The 19999-nt window shown below is 42.1% G+C and overlaps 1 protein-coding gene across 4 annotated transcripts in view; it reads left to right on the top strand.

The window, feature by feature from the left end:
* TASP1 (taspase 1) overlaps positions 1-19999 on the top strand; it is a 243041-nt gene that overhangs the window by 75641 nt on the left and 147401 nt on the right. For all 4 annotated transcript variants that reach the window (XM_075596056.1, XM_075596053.1, XM_075596057.1 and 1 more), the window contains one exon: positions 3350-3456. In XM_075596056.1, the coding sequence (XP_075452171.1) occupies positions 3350-3456 (107 nt within the window). The remainder of the gene's footprint in view (positions 1-3349; positions 3457-19999) is intronic.

The raw sequence follows: 19999 nt of genomic DNA, 5'->3' as shown, positions 1-19999 counted from the left end.
AAAATGCTAAAACTAATACAGGCCCTCATTCTCTCCCGTCTTGATTACTGTAACCTCCTGCTGTCCGGCCTTCCTGTCTCCTCTACAATTTATCGTAAACACTGCTGCCAGAATCACTTTACTCTCTCCTAAATCTGTCAGTCTCTTCTGCTGAAATCCCTCTCCTGGCTTGCTATCAAATCCCATATTACACATGTAACCCCCTGTGTCTGCTATCAGCACAGGACTTGGCCACTTTAAGAATTACATTTCACTGGACCATGTGACTGTGCTTAGCCAGTGGAATGACAGTTGGAAAGGGATTTCTGAGGGGACTGTGGTGGCAGTTTGATATGGTGAGGCTGCTGCAGGACACTCTGCAAGGGCCTGATCGATCCATGGAGTGAGGAGACTGTACTGGCCAGCAAAATCCACCAAAGTACAGTGACACCTCAGGGAGCACTGCAACAACTAAGTGTAGCAATATCAGGATTTAACAGCCAGAGGAAGGAAAGAGACCCCCCTGCATTGGAACACAGGTTATGTTTTCAAATTAACTGTAAGAAGCAACAGCCTGCATCTGTTTGAATCCAGAGTTCCAACGAAAAGTTATTGTATAAATATCCTTGCTGATCAACAGGGTATGCAAACTAATATGCAGTGACTGTAAAATATATAAAGACACAGGTGCAGCGGTAGTGATTTGCTTTAGTAGGATTGCAGAAATACTGTGTGGTTATGTATGTATCCCTGTTCAAAATTATAAATAAAGTTTGCTATAATTCCGTACAGTTTTGTTGTGTCTAATTACTCCTGTTTCCCACTCTGTGTAGCACCCACTATAAAAGTTAAACTCCAAATTACAGGACTCAGGCCCCCACCTCAGTGACATGTTCTATAGTCTGAGGTAAAGAGGGGTTACACACACACAATTCTCCTCACGTTTAAGGCTTTACACTCTTCTGCTCCTCCGCACATCTCAGCCCTAATTTCTCGCTATGCACCATCCTGACTCTTGCGTTTTGCTCAAGGATATCTTCTTTCTACCCCTTTTGTGTCTAAAGCCCTCTCCCACCTAAAACCTTTCTCCCTCACTGCCCCTCGCCTCTGGAATGCCCTTCAGCCAACTATCTGACTAGCACCCTCTCTATACACACTTAGTACTTTTCTTAAAACACACCTTTTTAACAAACCATATGGGTAGCTCTGTGGCTGTAGCAGACAGGTGCTGCTAATCAAATGCCCTTGATTAATTGATCAACAGCAAGGGTGACCACCTCTATAAAAGCCGAAGTTTTAGCAGTTTGCTGGTCTGGAGCATTCAGGTGTGTGTTAACACAATGCCAAGGAGGAAAGACATCAGCAATGATCTTAGAGAAGCAAATGTTGCTGCCCATCAATCTGGGAAGGGTTATAAGGCCATTTCCAAACAATTTAAAGTCCATCATTCTACAGTGAGAAAGATTATTCAAAAGTGGAAAACATTCAAGACCGTTGCCAATCTTCCCAGAAGTGGACGTCCCAGCAAATTCACCCCAAGGTCAGACCGTGCAATGCTCAGAGAAATTGCAACAAACCCAAGAGTTAGCATGTTAAATGTTAAAGTTCATGACAGTACAATTCGAAAAAGACTGAACAAGTATGGTTTGTTTGGAAGGGTTGCCAGGAGAAAGCCTCTTTGCTCTAATAAGAACATGGCAGCACGGCATAGGTTTGCAAAGTTGCATCTGAACAAACCACAAGACTTCTGGAACAATGTCCTTTGGACAGACGAGACCAAAGTGGAGATGTTTGGCGAAAACCAAACACAGCATATCAGCACAAAAACCTCATACCAACTGTCAAGCATGGTGGTGACGGGGGTTTTGATTTGGGCTTGTTTTGCAGCCACAGGACCTGGGAACATTGCAGTCATTGAGTCGACCATGAACTCCTCTGTATACCAAAGTATTCTAGAGTCAAATGTGAGGCCATCTGTCCGACAGCTAAAGTTTGGCCGAAATTGGGTCATGCAACAGGATAATGATCCCAAGCACACCAGCAAATCTACAACAGAATGGCTGAAAAAGAAAAGAATCAAGGTGTTGTAATGGCCCAGTCAAAGTCCAGACCTCAACCCGATTGAAATACTGTGGCTGGACCTTAAGAGAACTTTGCATAAACAAATGCCCACAAATCTCAATGAACTGAAACAACGTTGTAAAGAAGAGTGGGCCAAAATTCCTCCACAACGATGTGAGAGACTGATAGTCATACAGAAAACGATTACTTCAAGTTATTGCTGCTAAAGGTGGTTCTACAAGCTATTGAATCATAAGGTATACATAGTTTTTCACACATGGCTTCTCCATTTTGGCTTTATTTTTGTTAAATAAATCATGACCGTGTAATATGTCATGTGTTGTTTTCATCTGAGGTTGTATTTATCGACGTTTAAGACCTGCTAAGGAACAGATGATTATTATTATGTCCTGATATGTAAAAGCATAGAATTCAAAGAGGGTGTACTTTCTTTTTCACACGTGTGTGTGTGTGTGTGTGTGTGTGTGTGTGTGTGTGTGTGTGTGTGTGTGTGTGTGTGTGTGTGTGTGTGTGTGTGTGTGTGTGTGTGTGTGTGTGTGTGTGTGTGTGTGTGTGTGTGTGTGTGTGTGTAAAACAAACAGTGCTAACACATATATACACGTGCATAAATAATACACTCAAAATGAAATAGAATTAAATAAAGTCCAGTCCAGTAGGCATCAAACAGGTGGAATCAATCTTTCACTCGTGTATATGATGATACCAAAACATCAGATATAATTGATGATGAGGGGGGCTGCTACATCCAAGGGAGAATCACTCCCCAATTGTAACTATGTAAAAAGATAAAAGAAAAAAGCGCACCCCCTAGTGCAATATCATCAATGATGTAGAAGAGTATATATTTATTAAAATAAATGTGGTAATAATAATAATACTTGAATGATAATTACATATAATTTCACATTTCGTTATTTCATATAAGTGGATTTTTTTTTCTATCATTTACCAGTTTGCAGTGTTGTGCCTGTCTGTAAAATAGTTAGTAGTAATGCAGCATTAAAGGGCAAAAGCTCCAATAGAAAGATAGGTATTAAAACCAGTAAATGGTTCCTGGTGTGCTCAGTTACTTAAATGTTTTTGTCAAAAATATAAAATAAACACAGGCGAAATTCATCAACCTATTGTATTCTTCCTATTACACTACATCTCCGTCGAGAGCAATGTCATTGTCGAGTCATATTGCTGACACATGGGTGTATACCCATCCACACCTGAATGTATATTTTTTTGTGTGCCTTTTCTGCTTTTGAAAAGAAATAAGTCATCTGTTTTTTTCTGTTTCTAGAGTTGAGTGTAGCTGCTTTCAAGCGTAACAAAAGAAAACTGGAGCTGGCTGAAAAGGTGGAAACAGACTTTATTCAATTTAAGAAAAGAAGACAATCAAGTGAAAAGGTCAGTGATAAGATTACTATACAAAAACATAATATTTTTTTGCATGCATTATTACCGGGATGGATACATTTTTCCAACTCTATATTTTTTGCTTTGTTTTTTTTTAATAATGGCATTATTTAATCCTATTCCTGGACAGGGCTAAAAGGCTGGTGATGTTCTTTTGTTTGAAAACTGTGTCAATTGCCCAACACTGTAATTACACTGGGACTATGATTATATTATTGATGAAGCAAGACATAATGTAATTGGTGACTTTCGCCTAAAATGTTTTTGTTATTTTTAGAAGAAGCGGTTATAAAGACTAAAGATTTATTATGATTTGTTATGCTTATTAAATATTTTTTTCTGTGCTCATGCCTTCCCTGAAGTTAAGTCTTCCAGATCATTTAAAAGTACTTCAATAGTAGATAATGACAAATCAGTATCCAACTTAGTCATGGTAGTCAGAATAGTAATTTATCTAGGAAAGAAAATCATACTTTCCATTTTGCGTCCTGGAGTTATGCTAAGAAACATCGATGGCAAATCCTCATCTATCTCATTTCATATGTTTTGGCAGGGAACCTCTATGATGTGTTATATACAGGCCCTTCTGGCAGAGAAAGGGGTTGAAGTTAAGTGCGTTGTATTCTTAGTAACTCCGAACCTTGCAAATAGTAACAGTGATCGCTGATTGTCCAGTCACGAGCGCACGGTGGCAATTATGCTTCATAAGGGGGTATGACTGCATGAGCCAGGCCAAGCTTGCAACAGGGTCCTGGCTTCGAATTGCAGTGGGCAGCCTTGACTTGGTAGTCAGCTAGGGTGACCAGATTTTGAAAATGAAAAACCGGGACACATTTTTTTTTTTTACATAACAGTTTATTTATTGTAGTACACTTATACTTACTACCATTAGTCCTTGTTACGTGCGCGTGTGTGTGGGATGACCTCACTAATCGAACAAAAAAAAAAGCCAGATGTGAATGATACTGAACCCATTAACCAGTGCCAGGATGCCCCCTCTTCACAATTTCTAAAGCAGCAATCCCGCCTGGGATCTTACCTGATCCGCAGTCCCTCAAGGTACTATACTGGAGGGGAGGTGTTCCCTACCTGTCTTCCGATGTCTCCCGCGTGAAACTTGAGTCAGATCTGGAAGAAAGCAGGGTAGGTTACTTCGGTGTAGGTATACAGCAGTTAAGATAAGACATAGAGGGAGAGAGAGACGGTGAGGGTGAGGGAGACGGGGAGGGTGAGGGGGAGGGTGAGGGAGGCGGGGAGGGTGAGGGAGGCGGGGAGGGTGAGGGAAGCGGGGAGGGTGAGGGAGGCGGGGAGGGAGGCAGGGAAGGGTGAGGGAGGCGGGGAGGGTGAGGGAGACGGGGAGGGTGAGGGAGGCGGGGAGGGTGAGGGAGGCGGGGAGGGTGAGGGAGACGGTGAGGGAGATACACCCACTGAAACACACACACACACACACCCACTGATATACACACACCCACTGATATACACACACACACACACACCCACTGGCACACACACACACCCACTGGCACACACACACCCACTGGCACACACACACCCACTGGCACACACACCCACTGACACACACCCACTGACACACACACACTGACACACACACTCACACACACACACTGACACACCCACTGACACACACCCACTGACACACACCCACTGACACACACCCACTGACACACACACCCACTGACACACACCCCCACTGACACCCACACCCACTGACACACACACCCACTGACACACACACCCACTGACACACACACCCACTGACACACACACACACTGACACAAACACACACACACACTGATACACACACACACACACACTGATACACATACAGCCACACACACCCACTGATATACACACACACCAACTGATACACACACACGCTGATATACACACACACACTGGCACACACACACACACACACTGATACACACACACACACCTACACACGCTGATACAAACACACACACACTGATACACACACACACCGCCAGCCCCTGCACCGCCCTCCAGCGACGGAAGTCACTGCTAGCCGAGCCCGTGGACGGGACGGGGGGAGAACCCGCCCGCCAGACCTGGCTCCGCTCTCTCCCACCTATCGGGGATAAGGCCGCGTGCCTGGACAGAAGCAGGGAGTTCCCCAACAGCAACCGCGCACTGTCCCCATGCGCACGCGAGGGAGGGAAAGTGCGCACGCCTCCAGCCATCCACGCTCCCCCCGCGCCTACCTCTCTACCTCGGGCAGCAGCAGCAGCCACAGGGAACGGAGGCAGAGGGGAGAAAAGCGCCAAACAGCCAACGGCTGTCCCCGCTCCCACCTCCCTTTTTTTTCTTCCTTTGTATTTGTCTTTACTGTGTTACCATGTTTAGAGGCAGACCACTAAAAATAAGGCTAACTTCAACTAAGTTTACACTGATTCTGGATGTGGAGGGGACGGGGTCTGCTTTCGGAAGGGTGGTATTTTAAATCGACTGCATTTTGTTTATTCTGTGGCTTCAAGTAAAGAGTGACTCAGTGAGGAAGGACGCTGACTGATAACAACAACTCTGACTTTGACTGTGAAGCAGGGGATCCCGATTCACATCCCAGTGTCGGCTCCTTGTGACCTTTAGCAAGTCACTTTATCTCCTTGTGCCTCGGACACCAAAACATAGATTGTAAGCTTATTTGGGGTAGGGACTGTGTCTCTAAAATGCTATGTACAACGCTGCGTGCTGTATGCCGTATTGTAATTGTGAAGAGCATTGTGTCCCATTGGAGGAAATTAAGGTATAATTAAAAGTTATTTAAAAAAAGACTTGGAATGAAATCTAAAGAACATAAACTTGGGCGCAATAAAGATTTTTATTGTCACAGTTTATTTTCATTCCTATAGTTTTATTTGTGAACAAGTTGTGTCATTTTGTTTTACAGCGTCCTAGTTAAAAACAATACGAAGCATTTGCTGCAACCCAATATGTTATTTAATTGCTAGATGCATTTTGAGGTTTAATAACACTTTTTTTTTTGGGTGTAGCCGGGGGGCCTACAAGAAACTTGATAGAAATATGATGTAGGTCCTTCTGACATAAAATTGGTTAACAGAATAATTACAGAATAAATGGCACCGCAAAGGAACAGCAACTGATTTGCAAAACAAGAAATAGATTTACCCCTGTGCTATCAGAGGGGCACTCCTCCCCAGCAGCAGAAGTGTTAATATTAATTACAGGCAGTGCACATCACTTTTTTTTTTGAAGCAATCAACTTTATTTAACCCTTTCACTGCTAGGGGGCATGTGGTGCTGGGCCCTCTTGCAGCAAGAGGGTTCAATTATTACTCTTCATTTTCACCATCTCAATAAATTGTAGTTGGGTGAATAATTCCACAATTAAAAGTTCCAGGTGTTTTGCTGAGAGTTAGTTGAAAGTGAAATGAAGCAGAATGTTTGAGGAGGGGGGGGGGGAGGGGGAGCTTGTTATTAGCGGTCTCGAATTAGTTTAATTACTACCATGTTTTTGTAATCTGTTCTACACTTAATCACCCCCCCCCCCACCACCACCACCACCACCATGAATATTTGTGTAGTATTTCTTACATTGTTAACTTAATAAAAATTAGTTTGTTTGCAGTGCTGATTTTGGTAAGTCTGTCAAAATTGGCACGTTTGAGCCTACAACTGTAAGTCAAACATGATGAGAGTATGGAAATAGTTATGTATAATTAATCCCCCACAAATCCCTCCCCACCTAGCCTCTCTCCCATCCACATCCCCTCTCTCCCCCTCCAATCCACATCACCTCTCCCCCACTCCCATCCACATCCCCTCTCCCCCCTCCCATCCACATCCCCTCTCCTCCGTCCCCTCCACATCCCTGCTCCCCCCAAGTCCCTGCCCCCCTCCATCCCCTATCCCTTCTCTCTCCCCATCCCCTCTCTCTCCCATCCCTTCTCCCCATCACCTCTCCCCCCTCCCCTCTCACCCAGCCCCTCAGCCATTTTCCCCCTCTCCGCAGCCGCTCTCTCCCCACCATTCCGTCTCCCCCCAAGCCGCTCACCCTCCCAGCTGCTTGCCCCCTCCAGCCGCTCTCCCCCCGCAGCTCTCCCCCCACCCCCTCTCCCCACCATCCCCTCTTCATCCTCTCCCCACCATTCCGTCTCCCCCCCAGCTGCTCTCTCCCCCCTCTCCCCACCTTCCCCTCTTCATTCTCTCCTCATCATTCCGTCTCCCCCCCGCCGCTCTCCCCCCCTCGCCCCTCCAGCCCCTTGCCCCTCCAGCCCTTCCCCCCCTCCCCATCATTCTTCCCCTCCCCATACCTCATCATTCTCCACGTTCCCTCTTTCCCACCCCCCCTCCCATCCCTTCTCTCCCCCTCCCGTCCCTTCTCTCCCCCTCCCGTTCCTTCTCTCCCCACCCCCTCCCATCCCCTCTCTTCCCCCCCCTCCCCTCTCTCCCCCCCTCCCCTCTCTCCCCCCCCCCTCCCCTCTCTCCCCCCCTCTCTTTTCCTCCCCCCTCCCGTCCCTTGTCCTCCCCCACCCCCCTCCCGTTCCTTACACCCCCTCCCCTCTCCCCATTAATGAATTTATAGTGGTGCTTGTAATTAGCCATTCTGCACTACCGTAATTACGTAAAAATGTAATTAGCTAGTAATTGGCTAAACAGTAGTACTGTATTTACAGTGGAACATGTGTGACATTTTGTTGTGTTCCATGCAGCAGACCATTTCAGCTGGAATTTCTCTCACTTAGAAAGTGTCAAAGAAGGTTAAGACAGGAATGTAGGGGGGTAACCTTTTTTCTTAATACATATTACAGTACAGAAGATCTCAAGCTTATGCAATGCACAAACTGCAGAAATGTATCTTGGCGTAGAAGAATAATTATATGGGTGTACTGTATGTGTTCAGCACTGCTTCATGCCTGGGAGGAATTGCTCTTCTGTACAATAAACTGCACATACTGATGTGCAGTGGCCATGTTCGGATATAGTTTTACAGTAGTATGCATTGGAGCTTCCACAGCAATTGATGATTCCCAACGGTAATGTTACAGTCCCTATGCTTTATTCTTTCCACAGTTACCTTGGCTAAATGTAATATTTGGATCACTTCCATAGGAGGATAAAATACAGATTTGCAGAATTGAAAATGTATTGAATCTTTATCTCCTGACATATTTTGAGTATGCTGAACTCTTATATGTTTTTTCTTTTGGGAAAGTGTACATTCTTTATCTATGGGATAAATTATAGATGTATTAGACTTCAAAGCTAAATGACTGTACTTGTGAAATGTTTAATATAGCCAGCATTCTTTTATAATGTAATGTCCATAAAGTATAAGAAAACATAATTCATTTAGCAAAATATGTCTGTATAACAATGGCTAAATGGTTTTAACACGTTTTTGCTCAAATGTCCGGATTGTATCTGCTTCAGATATATGTTTCTTTGCTGTTCAAGGTATTCTCTAATGGCAGTCATTGTAATTCTCTTTATGTTGTACATTTCTTAGTAGTACTTAAGTCAATTAATGTTTGCAGAGGTTTTAATAAAAAAAAATTCTACTTTTCAATTCACCATAACCAGCAAATAAGTACAGACCTTCCTCCCAAAGGTTTTCCCTTGTGAATCCAAGTCCTCTTCCCATTTCTTAATGTAGTTTAGTAGAAAGGACCAATTTGAATTGACCACAGTACGGTAGTTAAATGAACGACATAAGACCGCGTCCGTGCTTAGCGTGACCAAAAAGCCGTGCCTCTGAGGCAGGCCATAGAGCGCGTGATGAAGCGCAACTGCGCGTATGATTGGCGAGCAGCCAAAATAATTTGATTTTGTCGCGCGACGGCCGGGTCACGAGCGCAGTTCAGCCAGTAAGGCCACGCCACCCGCTTGCGTCTCCCCATGGCCACAAATTCGCCTCTGCAGCAGACGCGCGTGCCTAGCATGGCCTCGGCCTAAGTCTTCAAGAAGTTGCAGGGCGTAGCCAAGGAAGAAATCGACACTAGAGCAAGGACAATGGTTAAACTGAATTTTGTCTTAATGTTGATTATTTTATGTAGGTTTCAGTTCAGGTTTAAACCTATGGTAGTAGAAGAGTTCTTGTTGTGAAATGTTACATCAGATATAGTAAAGAAGTTAAATAAATGTTAGAGGTTTCTATTTTTCCCCAGACACTTAAAGTTGTGGTGGGTAAATAAAGTGGCAAAATCCCTCCATATTCAGTGTACAGTAAATAAAAAATAGCACTTGTGGTACATTTACATGTCTCGGTCAGGTCTGCAACCCTGTCTTTCCCCATTATCGCTTAGCAAACAGTGCTTCCACTGCAGGGATTCTGGGTAATGGCATGGAAAATGAGCACAGTGTCACTCTTTACTTCTCATCGGTTTTGAGATGGACCCCTATGATCTTATACCTCTTTCATTACACAGCTTTTCAGTACAGCCTATTTTTTTTTTCATGAATTCTAAAATGCTGCAACTGAGCTGTTTGAATGGCTGAAATGATAGACTTGCGTGTTGCTGCAGTTCCCTGTGGTACCAAGAAGGACTTAAAATAGGTCGTATATTAAGAGCCATAATTCATCTTGTACAGATTGCATTTTCTCTTTATTATATCATCCAGGGATGACCAAACAGGATACGTGCCCATAGCTTTTACTCAATCTTGTAAAACTGAGTTTTGTTTCATCTACAACAGACCCTTCCATTGCACCAGGTTAATATGGGACAGGATTTCTCTGTCGGGTGCGGCCACTGGCTGCACTTTCTCTCTGTGAAACACACATTTTAAATCCATTTACTTGTAATCCATTTGTACTGATGACAGGTTTCTGTTGGTTACTTTCATTCAGTCTTGACTTGAAACATTTAAAATTGAAAAGGCCCCGGGTGATTTATGCCTAAAACCTTGGCTCAAGTCCAGGTCGCATGGAAGTCTATGACCACTAGGAGTAGTGTCTGCACTGTGCACAGGAGGAATGGGCACAGTTAAACATGTGTCGTTCTGGTTTGTATACGTTCAGCTGTTTTTGTTATGCCCTTGGGACTTGCAGCAGCATGGAAGGTTTAGTTAACAACATTCTTCCGTGGTGTTATTTACTACGAGTAGTTATTTTTGCTGGATACTTTCTTATTGTATATGTATCCAAAGCCAGGGTGTGCAGCGCACAGCAGTAATGAAGGAGCAGGTCTTGCAGAAAAATAAGTCCTTTATTTAACAATTCATGGTGTGGGACAGCAGCAAACCTTCAACGCGTTTCGTTCAAAGGAACTTTATCAAGAAGTGCTGTGTGAGTTAAAACCGACAATTTAAATACAGCTGACTGCCTAATTTCACGCCAAATGGTGACGTCATTAGGTGTGTTTTAGCCAATGAGGATCGTAGTCTTCGCGCATGCGCGCGGCGCCAGAGTACTCTGCTCATATTTATGGTATATCTGATCTCCGCGCATGCGCGCGGCGCCAGAGTGCTAGGGATCCCCTGCCACTATCAGCCATATCCATACAAGAGATGCACGCCCCTCTGGGCAGTTCTAATCATGCAGGCATGCCTCTGACTGCTGCAGGGGAACACCCCCCCCTTCTCTCCGCTCAGCGCTTGCGCTGAGATTTCCCCATAATAACAAATTGTATCCCTACCCCACAACGGTACAGAGGATGTAATTAATGTAAAGAGAAACTTATAATAATTATGCTGGGGGATATATAAGGTAGTCAGCTGTATTATTCAAGAAAAATACATATAAGCAAAATATGAATACACAAATATATACAAAAACATATGTCAATACTTGTAGTGAACAAAAAAATTATATAATTACACTTAAAGAAATACATATAACAAGACAATTTATTGATTAAAAATTATGTTAAGCAAGAAAAATAAAAAGAATGTAACAAAGCAATAAAAACATATTAAAAATGCAAATGTGTCTTGTGCCTTAAAATAAGCAACAGCAAATTGCATGCCCCAATAGATGGAAAATAGTGATCATATAGATTTAACATACAATACATTTCTATTTAATGTGGAGTGCCGTACAGAATATACATTGTATCTCAATTAACTTTGTTTAGATAATTCTAAACAACTTAACTAAAGTGAACGAGACCGAGAAAGCTTTTTATAAGTATTATAATACCTCAGATATAGATAATTTCAACATTGAACAAGACAGTGGAGGCTCTATTTGAAATTGGTTTTATAATACTTCAGATTTAGATTATCCAGACAAATCTGAAATACTGATTGCAGATATTTCTTTAACATAAGTGTATAGGACAGAGAAGATCTTATTTGATATTAATATACATCTCCATGAAGATATATTTATTTTACTCAGGTCATACTTTATGCTATATAGGGGTATGAATAAATCCCAATAGAAAGTTCTTAATAATATTTTTGAATCGTTTTATAGACTGAGATATAATATATTGTTTTTTGGAAGGCAGATAATACTTATTTAAGAAAATGGTTAATATTCCATTCTACATTCATTCCATCAGGGAACCTAGTTCTTAATGTAAATATCCAGTAGGATTCTCTACAGTCTAATGTTTTAACAGTGTTACCCCCTCTTTCTTTTCTGATTATCTTCTCAATGCCTACAAATGAAAAATTAATGATGCCTCCCTGCCCACATTCGGAAAAGTGTTTGGAGACAGGGTGCTCCATATCTTTTTTACGTATCAGCCTGCAATGTTCTTGCATCCTTATTTTTAATGCCCTTGTGGTCCTGCCGACATATCTCTTCCCACAGCCACAAGTGATGAGATACACTACAAAGGTAGTATTACAATTAATAAAATTCTGTATAGTGTGACGTTTGTGTGGACTGTGGGAGAAGACATGCCGTGCGGGTTTCATGAATTGACACATGTTGCAATGATTGCATCTAAAGGATCCTTTGGTTACAAAATGATCTGAGCTTTTGACTGGTGTTGATACCACACTGGGGGATAAAAATGTAGCCAATGTCTTGGCTCTTCTGTATACAAATTTAGGACCCTTATCTATATACTCCCGAAGAATTGGATCCATCCTTAATAGTTCCCAATGCTTATTCACAATTTTGTTTACTTGACTGCTTGATTTACTATATTGTGAAATAAACAACGGACAGGTCCCATCCTCTTTGTTGTCTCTTTTTGTACCTTTCAGGGATTCAGTGTGTACGCCCCCCCTCACTCTGGACACAGACGGCAATACTGTTACTCGTTCAGTTTCTTTAACCTCCTGTAGTGTAGTCTGGAGGGTCTCCCGATCATATCCTCTCTCAACAAATTTGTTTGGGAGACTGGGGAAGGAATAAGAATACTACAGTGAGTACCATACCTGGGGCTACCTAATGAGGAAGGGGGGGGCTGTCTTTTGGCAACCCACTCCAACCTTCAGGGTACCTTATGCCCTCTTAAAGGCTTAGTACAAATCACTTAATAGTTGATTACCCAGTCAACACTCCCTTCCTTTAAATACAGTCCCAGCACTTTCTGAGCACCATTTCAAACACACAGATTATTGTATATGTAGCAACGGTTCCCCCCTCCCACGGGAGATTTGGCCACTACATGGGTGTTTCTCTGGTGCTGCGAGCTCACCTGTGTGTTACAGAAGCGGGCTCCGCTGGTGTTGTGTGGGAGCAGCAACAGGGCAGGCTTTAACTGCTATGATGTAGCGCCTCCATCCCATGAGGATCCTGACAGGCAGGATGGTCCCCATAGGCAAGTCTTTCTCCTCCAAAGACCGTACATCATCATTGGTATAATAACTTTGTCTTTATTCTGTACACAGCATGTCATCCTCCATTTTCCCTGGAGCAGTTACCCAGGGCTTGAGGCCCCAAGCATTCTTCCCAAACTCCCTCACCCCCTGATGGGATTAGGGGAACACTCCCACTTGTCTGAGGGAGGGAAGACACACACCATCCATACCTAATCAATTTGGTGGATTGTCAGCTTTTAAACCCGGGGGGAGAGGCTTGTAACCCAGCCCCATAACAGGGCAGGTCCAGGTACTTACAGGCATCATACCATATACATGTGACCCAGTCAGTACCCTCCCCAGGTATGACACTCCAACTGCCATTTAGGCCTGCCCCTGGATATATGTAATGCGTAGTAAGAGCGTTCTAGCACAGGGCAAGTATAATGATAAAGTCCAGTTTTATAAAAGACAAGGGTGAATCCATGAACATATATTGACATGAGTATATCTATGAATTGCTTCACTGACAGATAATCCCTGAAAACATGTGATATGCAAGGAAATCACAGAGTAGTGCATAGCCAAAGAACAAGGACAAGGGTCCATATATTGCAGAAAAGAGTAATTTATTGGAAGTTCAAAAGCATAGGGTACAGAAACCTCCTACACGTTTCGTACGTGTGTACTTTATCAAGGAGTTTAAAAATGTTTGTGTCCTGCAGTATTTTAAACCCTTGTTCGGTATTCAGCCTACGCTCCAAAAAGCGCGGTGACGTCATGACGTCCTACATTTTTTATTTGGAGAGGGTCCATTTATATACCATTTATATCCCTTTTGCTGTGGGATTGGTATATTATTCAATATATATTACAATTTTGGAGTATGGAAGATACCGATGACTCACCGGAAATCTCATCTGTTTACACATTTAATTGTTGTGATGATTCGTTAAGGAAGAAACAAGCCATGCAGGTCTTTAATAGCGTTGTGGACATTTATTCCAAATATATTTTGGATTTAAGAACTCACTTTCAAAGGCTAGAAAAACTTCTGCTACATAATACAAGATTATGGTGGGATATCATCTTACTTGAATATTATATCAAATGTAATTTAATTGAAGTGATTTGAGGGTTAAAAAGCCCCAATCTTTTGGTTTGCACTTTGAAACAAGATGGGTTGTTGTTTTGAACGAGTGCTCTTTTCGTTTAATGGAGCTAATCGTGAAACAGAAAATCAAAGAAAGAGTCTTTGCAACAACAAATAAAATATTTACAAACAAATCTACATACATTTCAGGACCTTAAAGGCTTTAAGGACTTTGATCGTTTCCTTTTGAAAACAATAGAGGATGCAGAAAGTGACATTATGGCCAAAAAACTAAGCAAATATGGTAGAGACCGAGTGGGCTACGAGAAAAAACAGGTTTATGACCGGCAACGGATCAATTTGGTCCAGGAGCGACCCTCTAGAGCAGGGGAGCACAAACTTTTTAAGCTGCGCCCCCCTGCCAGGCCTCCCCCAGTCTCTCGCCCCCTCTCCTACCTTCCAGATGCGTCAAATGACGCTCCGGGGTCGCGTCGCGTCGCGTCACATGACCCCGCCACGTTGCCATGGAGATGCATCTGAAACAATGTAAGTTTCCATGTTGCTGGGGCCTCACGCGATCCCCCGGCATTAAATTAAATGCCTGGAGGAGGAGCGCGGGGCCTCTGTAACCGCCTGCGCCCCCCCCCCCAGACAAATCTCCTGCGCGCCCCCCAGTTTGCGCACCGCTACTCTAGAGGTACCACGAGAGGGGTTTCATATATATATATCAACTCTATATCAATATCTATACTTAAATCCAATAGCCCAGATTTTCAGAGTGGCGACTTAAATTTATTCTTACAGTACCTAAAACTTGGTACATGTGCAACACTACCTTCAATTCCCAGGCTTAATGAAAATAAAATATGTAGGGGTTTTCACTATCGGTGCATTGAAAATTTGGGGTATCACACCCTGATCCGGTATTAACTGCCTTTCAATTTAGGGGCAGTTAACGCCGTATCAGGTGCGATACACTGCGTCACGGCTTTGTATACCTGCCGCTATATTAGTTAGAGAGGTTAATGAATGATAAGCACTGGGATGGTTCCACTGGTTGTGAACACCGAAAAAGGATGGAAATATTTATTCTTAAAAAAAAAGAAGATACATTATACATGGTAGATAGGTTAACTTTGGTATAAACCAGGGCCCTCCAACTAATTCTCCAAAGGGCCAGATCGGAAAACATTTAGGAGTAGAAGGGCCACAGGCTTATAAAATCTCAATATTTTGCAAGCATGTATAAGATCGTTACCATACATATTTACATGATCTTAACTTAGTGAGTTTTAGGGTGAACAATTGCCCTTTTTCGCTTGCTATTTGTTTGGGCAGCTAAGAGTCCAAGGGCCACATGGAGGCCCTTTGTGTGCCGCCTTTGGACGGCAGTTGAAGAGCCTTGGTGTAAACCTTCAAGCAGCATTAGGCAGTGATGAGTGCAAGATGAGTTCAAAACTTCTGTTTCATCAATGTTCATAGTGGATCCTTTGCCTAATGATGACTGCTACACATTTTCTATCTTAGGGGGTTGTGTACTTCACAACAAAGAGACATTTACCTTCTTTCAGATCACAGTGTTTCAATCTTGAATGTATACGTCTTGCACTCAGAGAATGAGTAAATTGGTGCTGGAAATGCTGTCTTTGTACCCGTATTCAACGATCGGTATAGCCGTTATAGTTTTATATCCCTCAATATGGTTATCATAAAGTCAAAAAGTTATTGAAGCAGCCTGAAATAGAGAAACACTGGAATCATTTTGACTGAAATCTTCCACATTTCTTGGCTTAACTATTTTTTTTTGTAACTTATATTCTATTTACATTTTTATACACATTGGAGAAAGGGGACAGAATAGAGAAAAAGGGGGGGAGGGAGGGGTATGTACCACAAAATTAACACCAGAGTCAAAAAGCATAAATATATTGACGCTGGACAACCACCACTCCATACCTTACAGAGGGTAACCGACTCTTTAGGAGAAGGTGCAGCCCTCGGACAACCGTATCACAAAAAATTCACCTATTCCCCCTTGATAGCTAGGGCTCCCATACTTTTTGGAATTTTCTTAAATTGTGTCTCACATAAACTGTTATTCTTTCCATAGATTGCACCTCGTTTATTCTCGAGATAATCTCTCTCCTGGATGGAGGTAGGGGCTTTTTCCAGGCCCCTGCGTTTGCCCGTCTTGCCGCGGTCAGGATATGTAACAATAATTTAGATTTGTTTTCGTTTACATTTTCTAATGGCTTACCCAGGACCAATAAAATTGGGTCTAGGGGAGGCCTTATCCCAGTAGTTTCTCGAACCAGATTCTGCACTATTCTCCAAAATCTCTGCACTTTGGGACAAAACCACCAGATATGGGCAATGAATCCGACCCCACCGCAACCCCTCCAACAAAGATTTGTGGTCGTCGGATAAATCTGCCTCAACTTCTGAGGCGTCGGATATCATCTGAACATAACTTTATAAATGTTCTCTTTAGCTAAATTGCAAAGTGAGGTATTTGTTGCATTAACCCAAATATCTTGCCAATCTTCCCAGGAAATCTCTACCTGGAAATCATGGGCCCATTGGTCCATATAGCGGTTTGTGCAAGGGGCCTTACATTGCTGAGAAATAAGGACTTGGTAGAGTATTGAAAAGAGACCCCACTGATAACTTCTTTTTTCTGCATAGTTCTTCGAATACAGAACACTCTGGGAAAGACCCACCCGGGGACAGCTGCCTAAGATTATGGGAGACTAGTAAAAATCTGAACACCTCAGCCCCCGTGAAATAATATTTCTAGCAAAAATCGTTAAAATGTAATAATTTATCGTTCAGAAGCATATCCCCCACATCTCTAATGTACCTTTCCATAGATCAAAAGTACCAGTGAACAAACCCTGCCCAAAATCTGGGTTGTCAAATATAGTGATACATCTTGAGCGAGCTGAAGATAATTGATAGTAGATATTGACCCTATACCAAATGTTAAGATTTTTTTTTATTATTGCCGAATCAAAGAGGTCTGGTCTAGAGCATCTTGCAGGCTTACTATTCCACAGAAAGTCTTGAATCCCCTTTAAAAATGGCCTTGAAAAAACACATCCCTGCATAGTTCTATCCAGAAAATCTGACTTAATTCTGTTGAACGCTTTATCAGTGTCTAAACTCAATAACATCGCTTTAGGTTTAGAGAACTGAACATAATCAATTATATTGATAATCTTACGTGTATTGTCCGAGGCTTGTCGCATGCTTATAAAACCTACAGTACCTGATCGTTATGAATTAGTTGGGGCAGAATTGGATTTAGTCTATTAGCTAGGATTTTACTATATACAGTATTTTTTTAGGTCTGTATTAAGAAGGGAAATTGGCCAGTAACTTGCACAACTCATTGGATATTTTCCTTCCATAGGTATTACTACTAAATTAGCTTTTGACATTTGCGAGGGGATCTGGGAACCTGACAAGAAGCTGTTGAACATTTCTAAAGGAAATGGTGCTAAAATTCCCCGGTATTTTTTATAGTACAGATTTGAAAATCCATCTGGGCCTGGTGCTTTTGAAGGTTTCAGTCCCTTAATAACCTCTTTTAACTCTGTGATGTTTATTTTGGCGTTAACTCCTACCAAATCTAAAGCCTACAATTTTGGTAGTTCACAAGCCTATAGATAGCTATCTATTTGCTCCATGGAAGTTTTATTAAAATTGGGGTCTGATGAGTGCAGGTTATACAGATTATTATAATATTTTGAGAATTCCTGAGCGATTTTGAAAGGATTATGTGTAATTTCCCCGTTACCCCATTTTATCGCTGAGACTTGCGATTTAGTTTTAACACCTCTTAACCTGCTAGCGAGCAGCTTGTCTGCCTTGTTACCCTTATCATAATAGGTCTGACTGGTCCACTTTAATGCTTTCTCAGTATCTTCTATTCATAGTTTTTATAATTCTCCTCTAGCCTAACAAAGAAGCTTGGTATATCTTCCTGCATGGACGTGATTTATGTTCCTGTTCTAGCTCCGTTATTTTTGCCACAAGTTTACCCTGATTGAGATTTTTTGCTCTTTTCCTATATGAAGCTATTGAAATAAATTGACCTCTAATGGAGTCTTTATGAGCCTCCCAAAGGGTGGAAGGGCTTTCGACTGAACCTTTATTTAATTTGAAATAGTCTACTAAGATGTTCCCTATCTGTTCCTCGATCCTTGTCTGATTCAAAAGCGATTAATTTAGGCACCACTGGAATACCTTGGGTCTAATAAAAGGGGGTTTCAGGACCATTTTGACTGGAGCATGGTCTGACCATGTTATGGAGCCAATATTTGTATGGGCGACCCAGTCTAAAAGATTCGCGGAGACAAATATATAATCTAATCTTCTATAGATATTGTGAGGGGGGATTAAAATGTATAGTCATTGTTTTTTATTCTTTATACGGCAAGCGTCTTCAAGTGTGAAATCTTTTACAAGTTTCTTAAAATGTTTTGCTTTGTTACATACATCATTCGCTATTTTTTGTCGAGGTGATGAGGATCTGTCTAAATCGGGGTTCAGGGTCATATTAAAATCTCCTCCAAATATTATATCACCCAAGAGAGAGACCTAAAATTTATTCTAGGACTGATTTCAGAAAATCAATTTGTTGGTCATTTGGAGAGTATATATTAACCAAGGTTAGTCTCACCCAGATAGAAGACCCCTCACCATTATAAGTCTACCTTCGTTGACTCTCTTAATTTCTTCCATTTGAAATGGGATATCGTGTTTTAACAAATTCGCTACTCCTCTTTTCTTTTTGGAGAAAGAGGAGAAATAGACGGGTAAGTCCCCCGGAAAGTGTTAGGAGGATCTTGGTTGTTAAAATGAGTTTCCTGGAGAAATAAAAATCTGCCTGCATCTTTTTAAATTCTCTCAGAGCTAATCTCGTTTTATTATTAGAATTTAGTCCCTTTACATTTAAAGAGACTATTTTTTTATGGGCAGTTGGATAGTCATTGGAACCTGATTAAGACTATCTCTTATCAGTGTGAAGTGTGAAATGGGATGTGGGTGTGAAGACGTTTTTACCTTGAAAACTTACTATGGTCCACTTTAAAGGAGGAAGGGCGAATCTTCCTCGGAGCCCTGGGGTGGTACTAGAAGGGGAACACCTTGGGGGTTGGGGGGAAGGGTTAGGGGAACAAAAAGATAAAATAACAGCGACAAATAATATATGGAGGGATGGATCTATTATCCATCCTAAAACCTTTTAACTGTTGGTCCTTGTGTGGACCAAAATATAGGGTTACAAATGGCCCAAAAAGGGGGGGGGGGCATAAGCCTCGAGGATTCCGGAGCATCCCAAACTCCGTTGAGGGACTCCTGCATACTGTTATCATCCAAACCTCTTTATAACCAAAATCAAACCTTTTTCAAGAAACTCACAAAAGAAAAACAGGATAATAGCTTCGAGTCAGATGTCTACCTACATCTCTTACGTTAAATATTTCCGGTCTTCCTATAGGACATATGACTTGTAACCGTAATAACTAGGCGTATACATTAAAACTTTAGATAAAGTTCGTAATCACACAGAAATTTTTAACAAGAATAACATTGGGGCTAAAGGAAGGCCATCTTTCTCTTAAATTCCTGTCTAGGTCCAATGGGACCCCGGTGGGACATCCAAAATGTCAAACACTGCCGGAAGGAAAAGTTTGCCGCGTGTAATATAATCTGAGCCACCAACTTCCTCCACC

Source organism: Ascaphus truei, chromosome 4 (assembly GCF_040206685.1).
Source record: "Ascaphus truei isolate aAscTru1 chromosome 4, aAscTru1.hap1, whole genome shotgun sequence".
NCBI lineage: Eukaryota > Metazoa > Chordata > Amphibia > Anura > Ascaphidae > Ascaphus > Ascaphus truei.
Note: the sequence above shows the minus strand (reverse complement) of the source record. Positions and strands in the feature narration are given on the sequence as shown.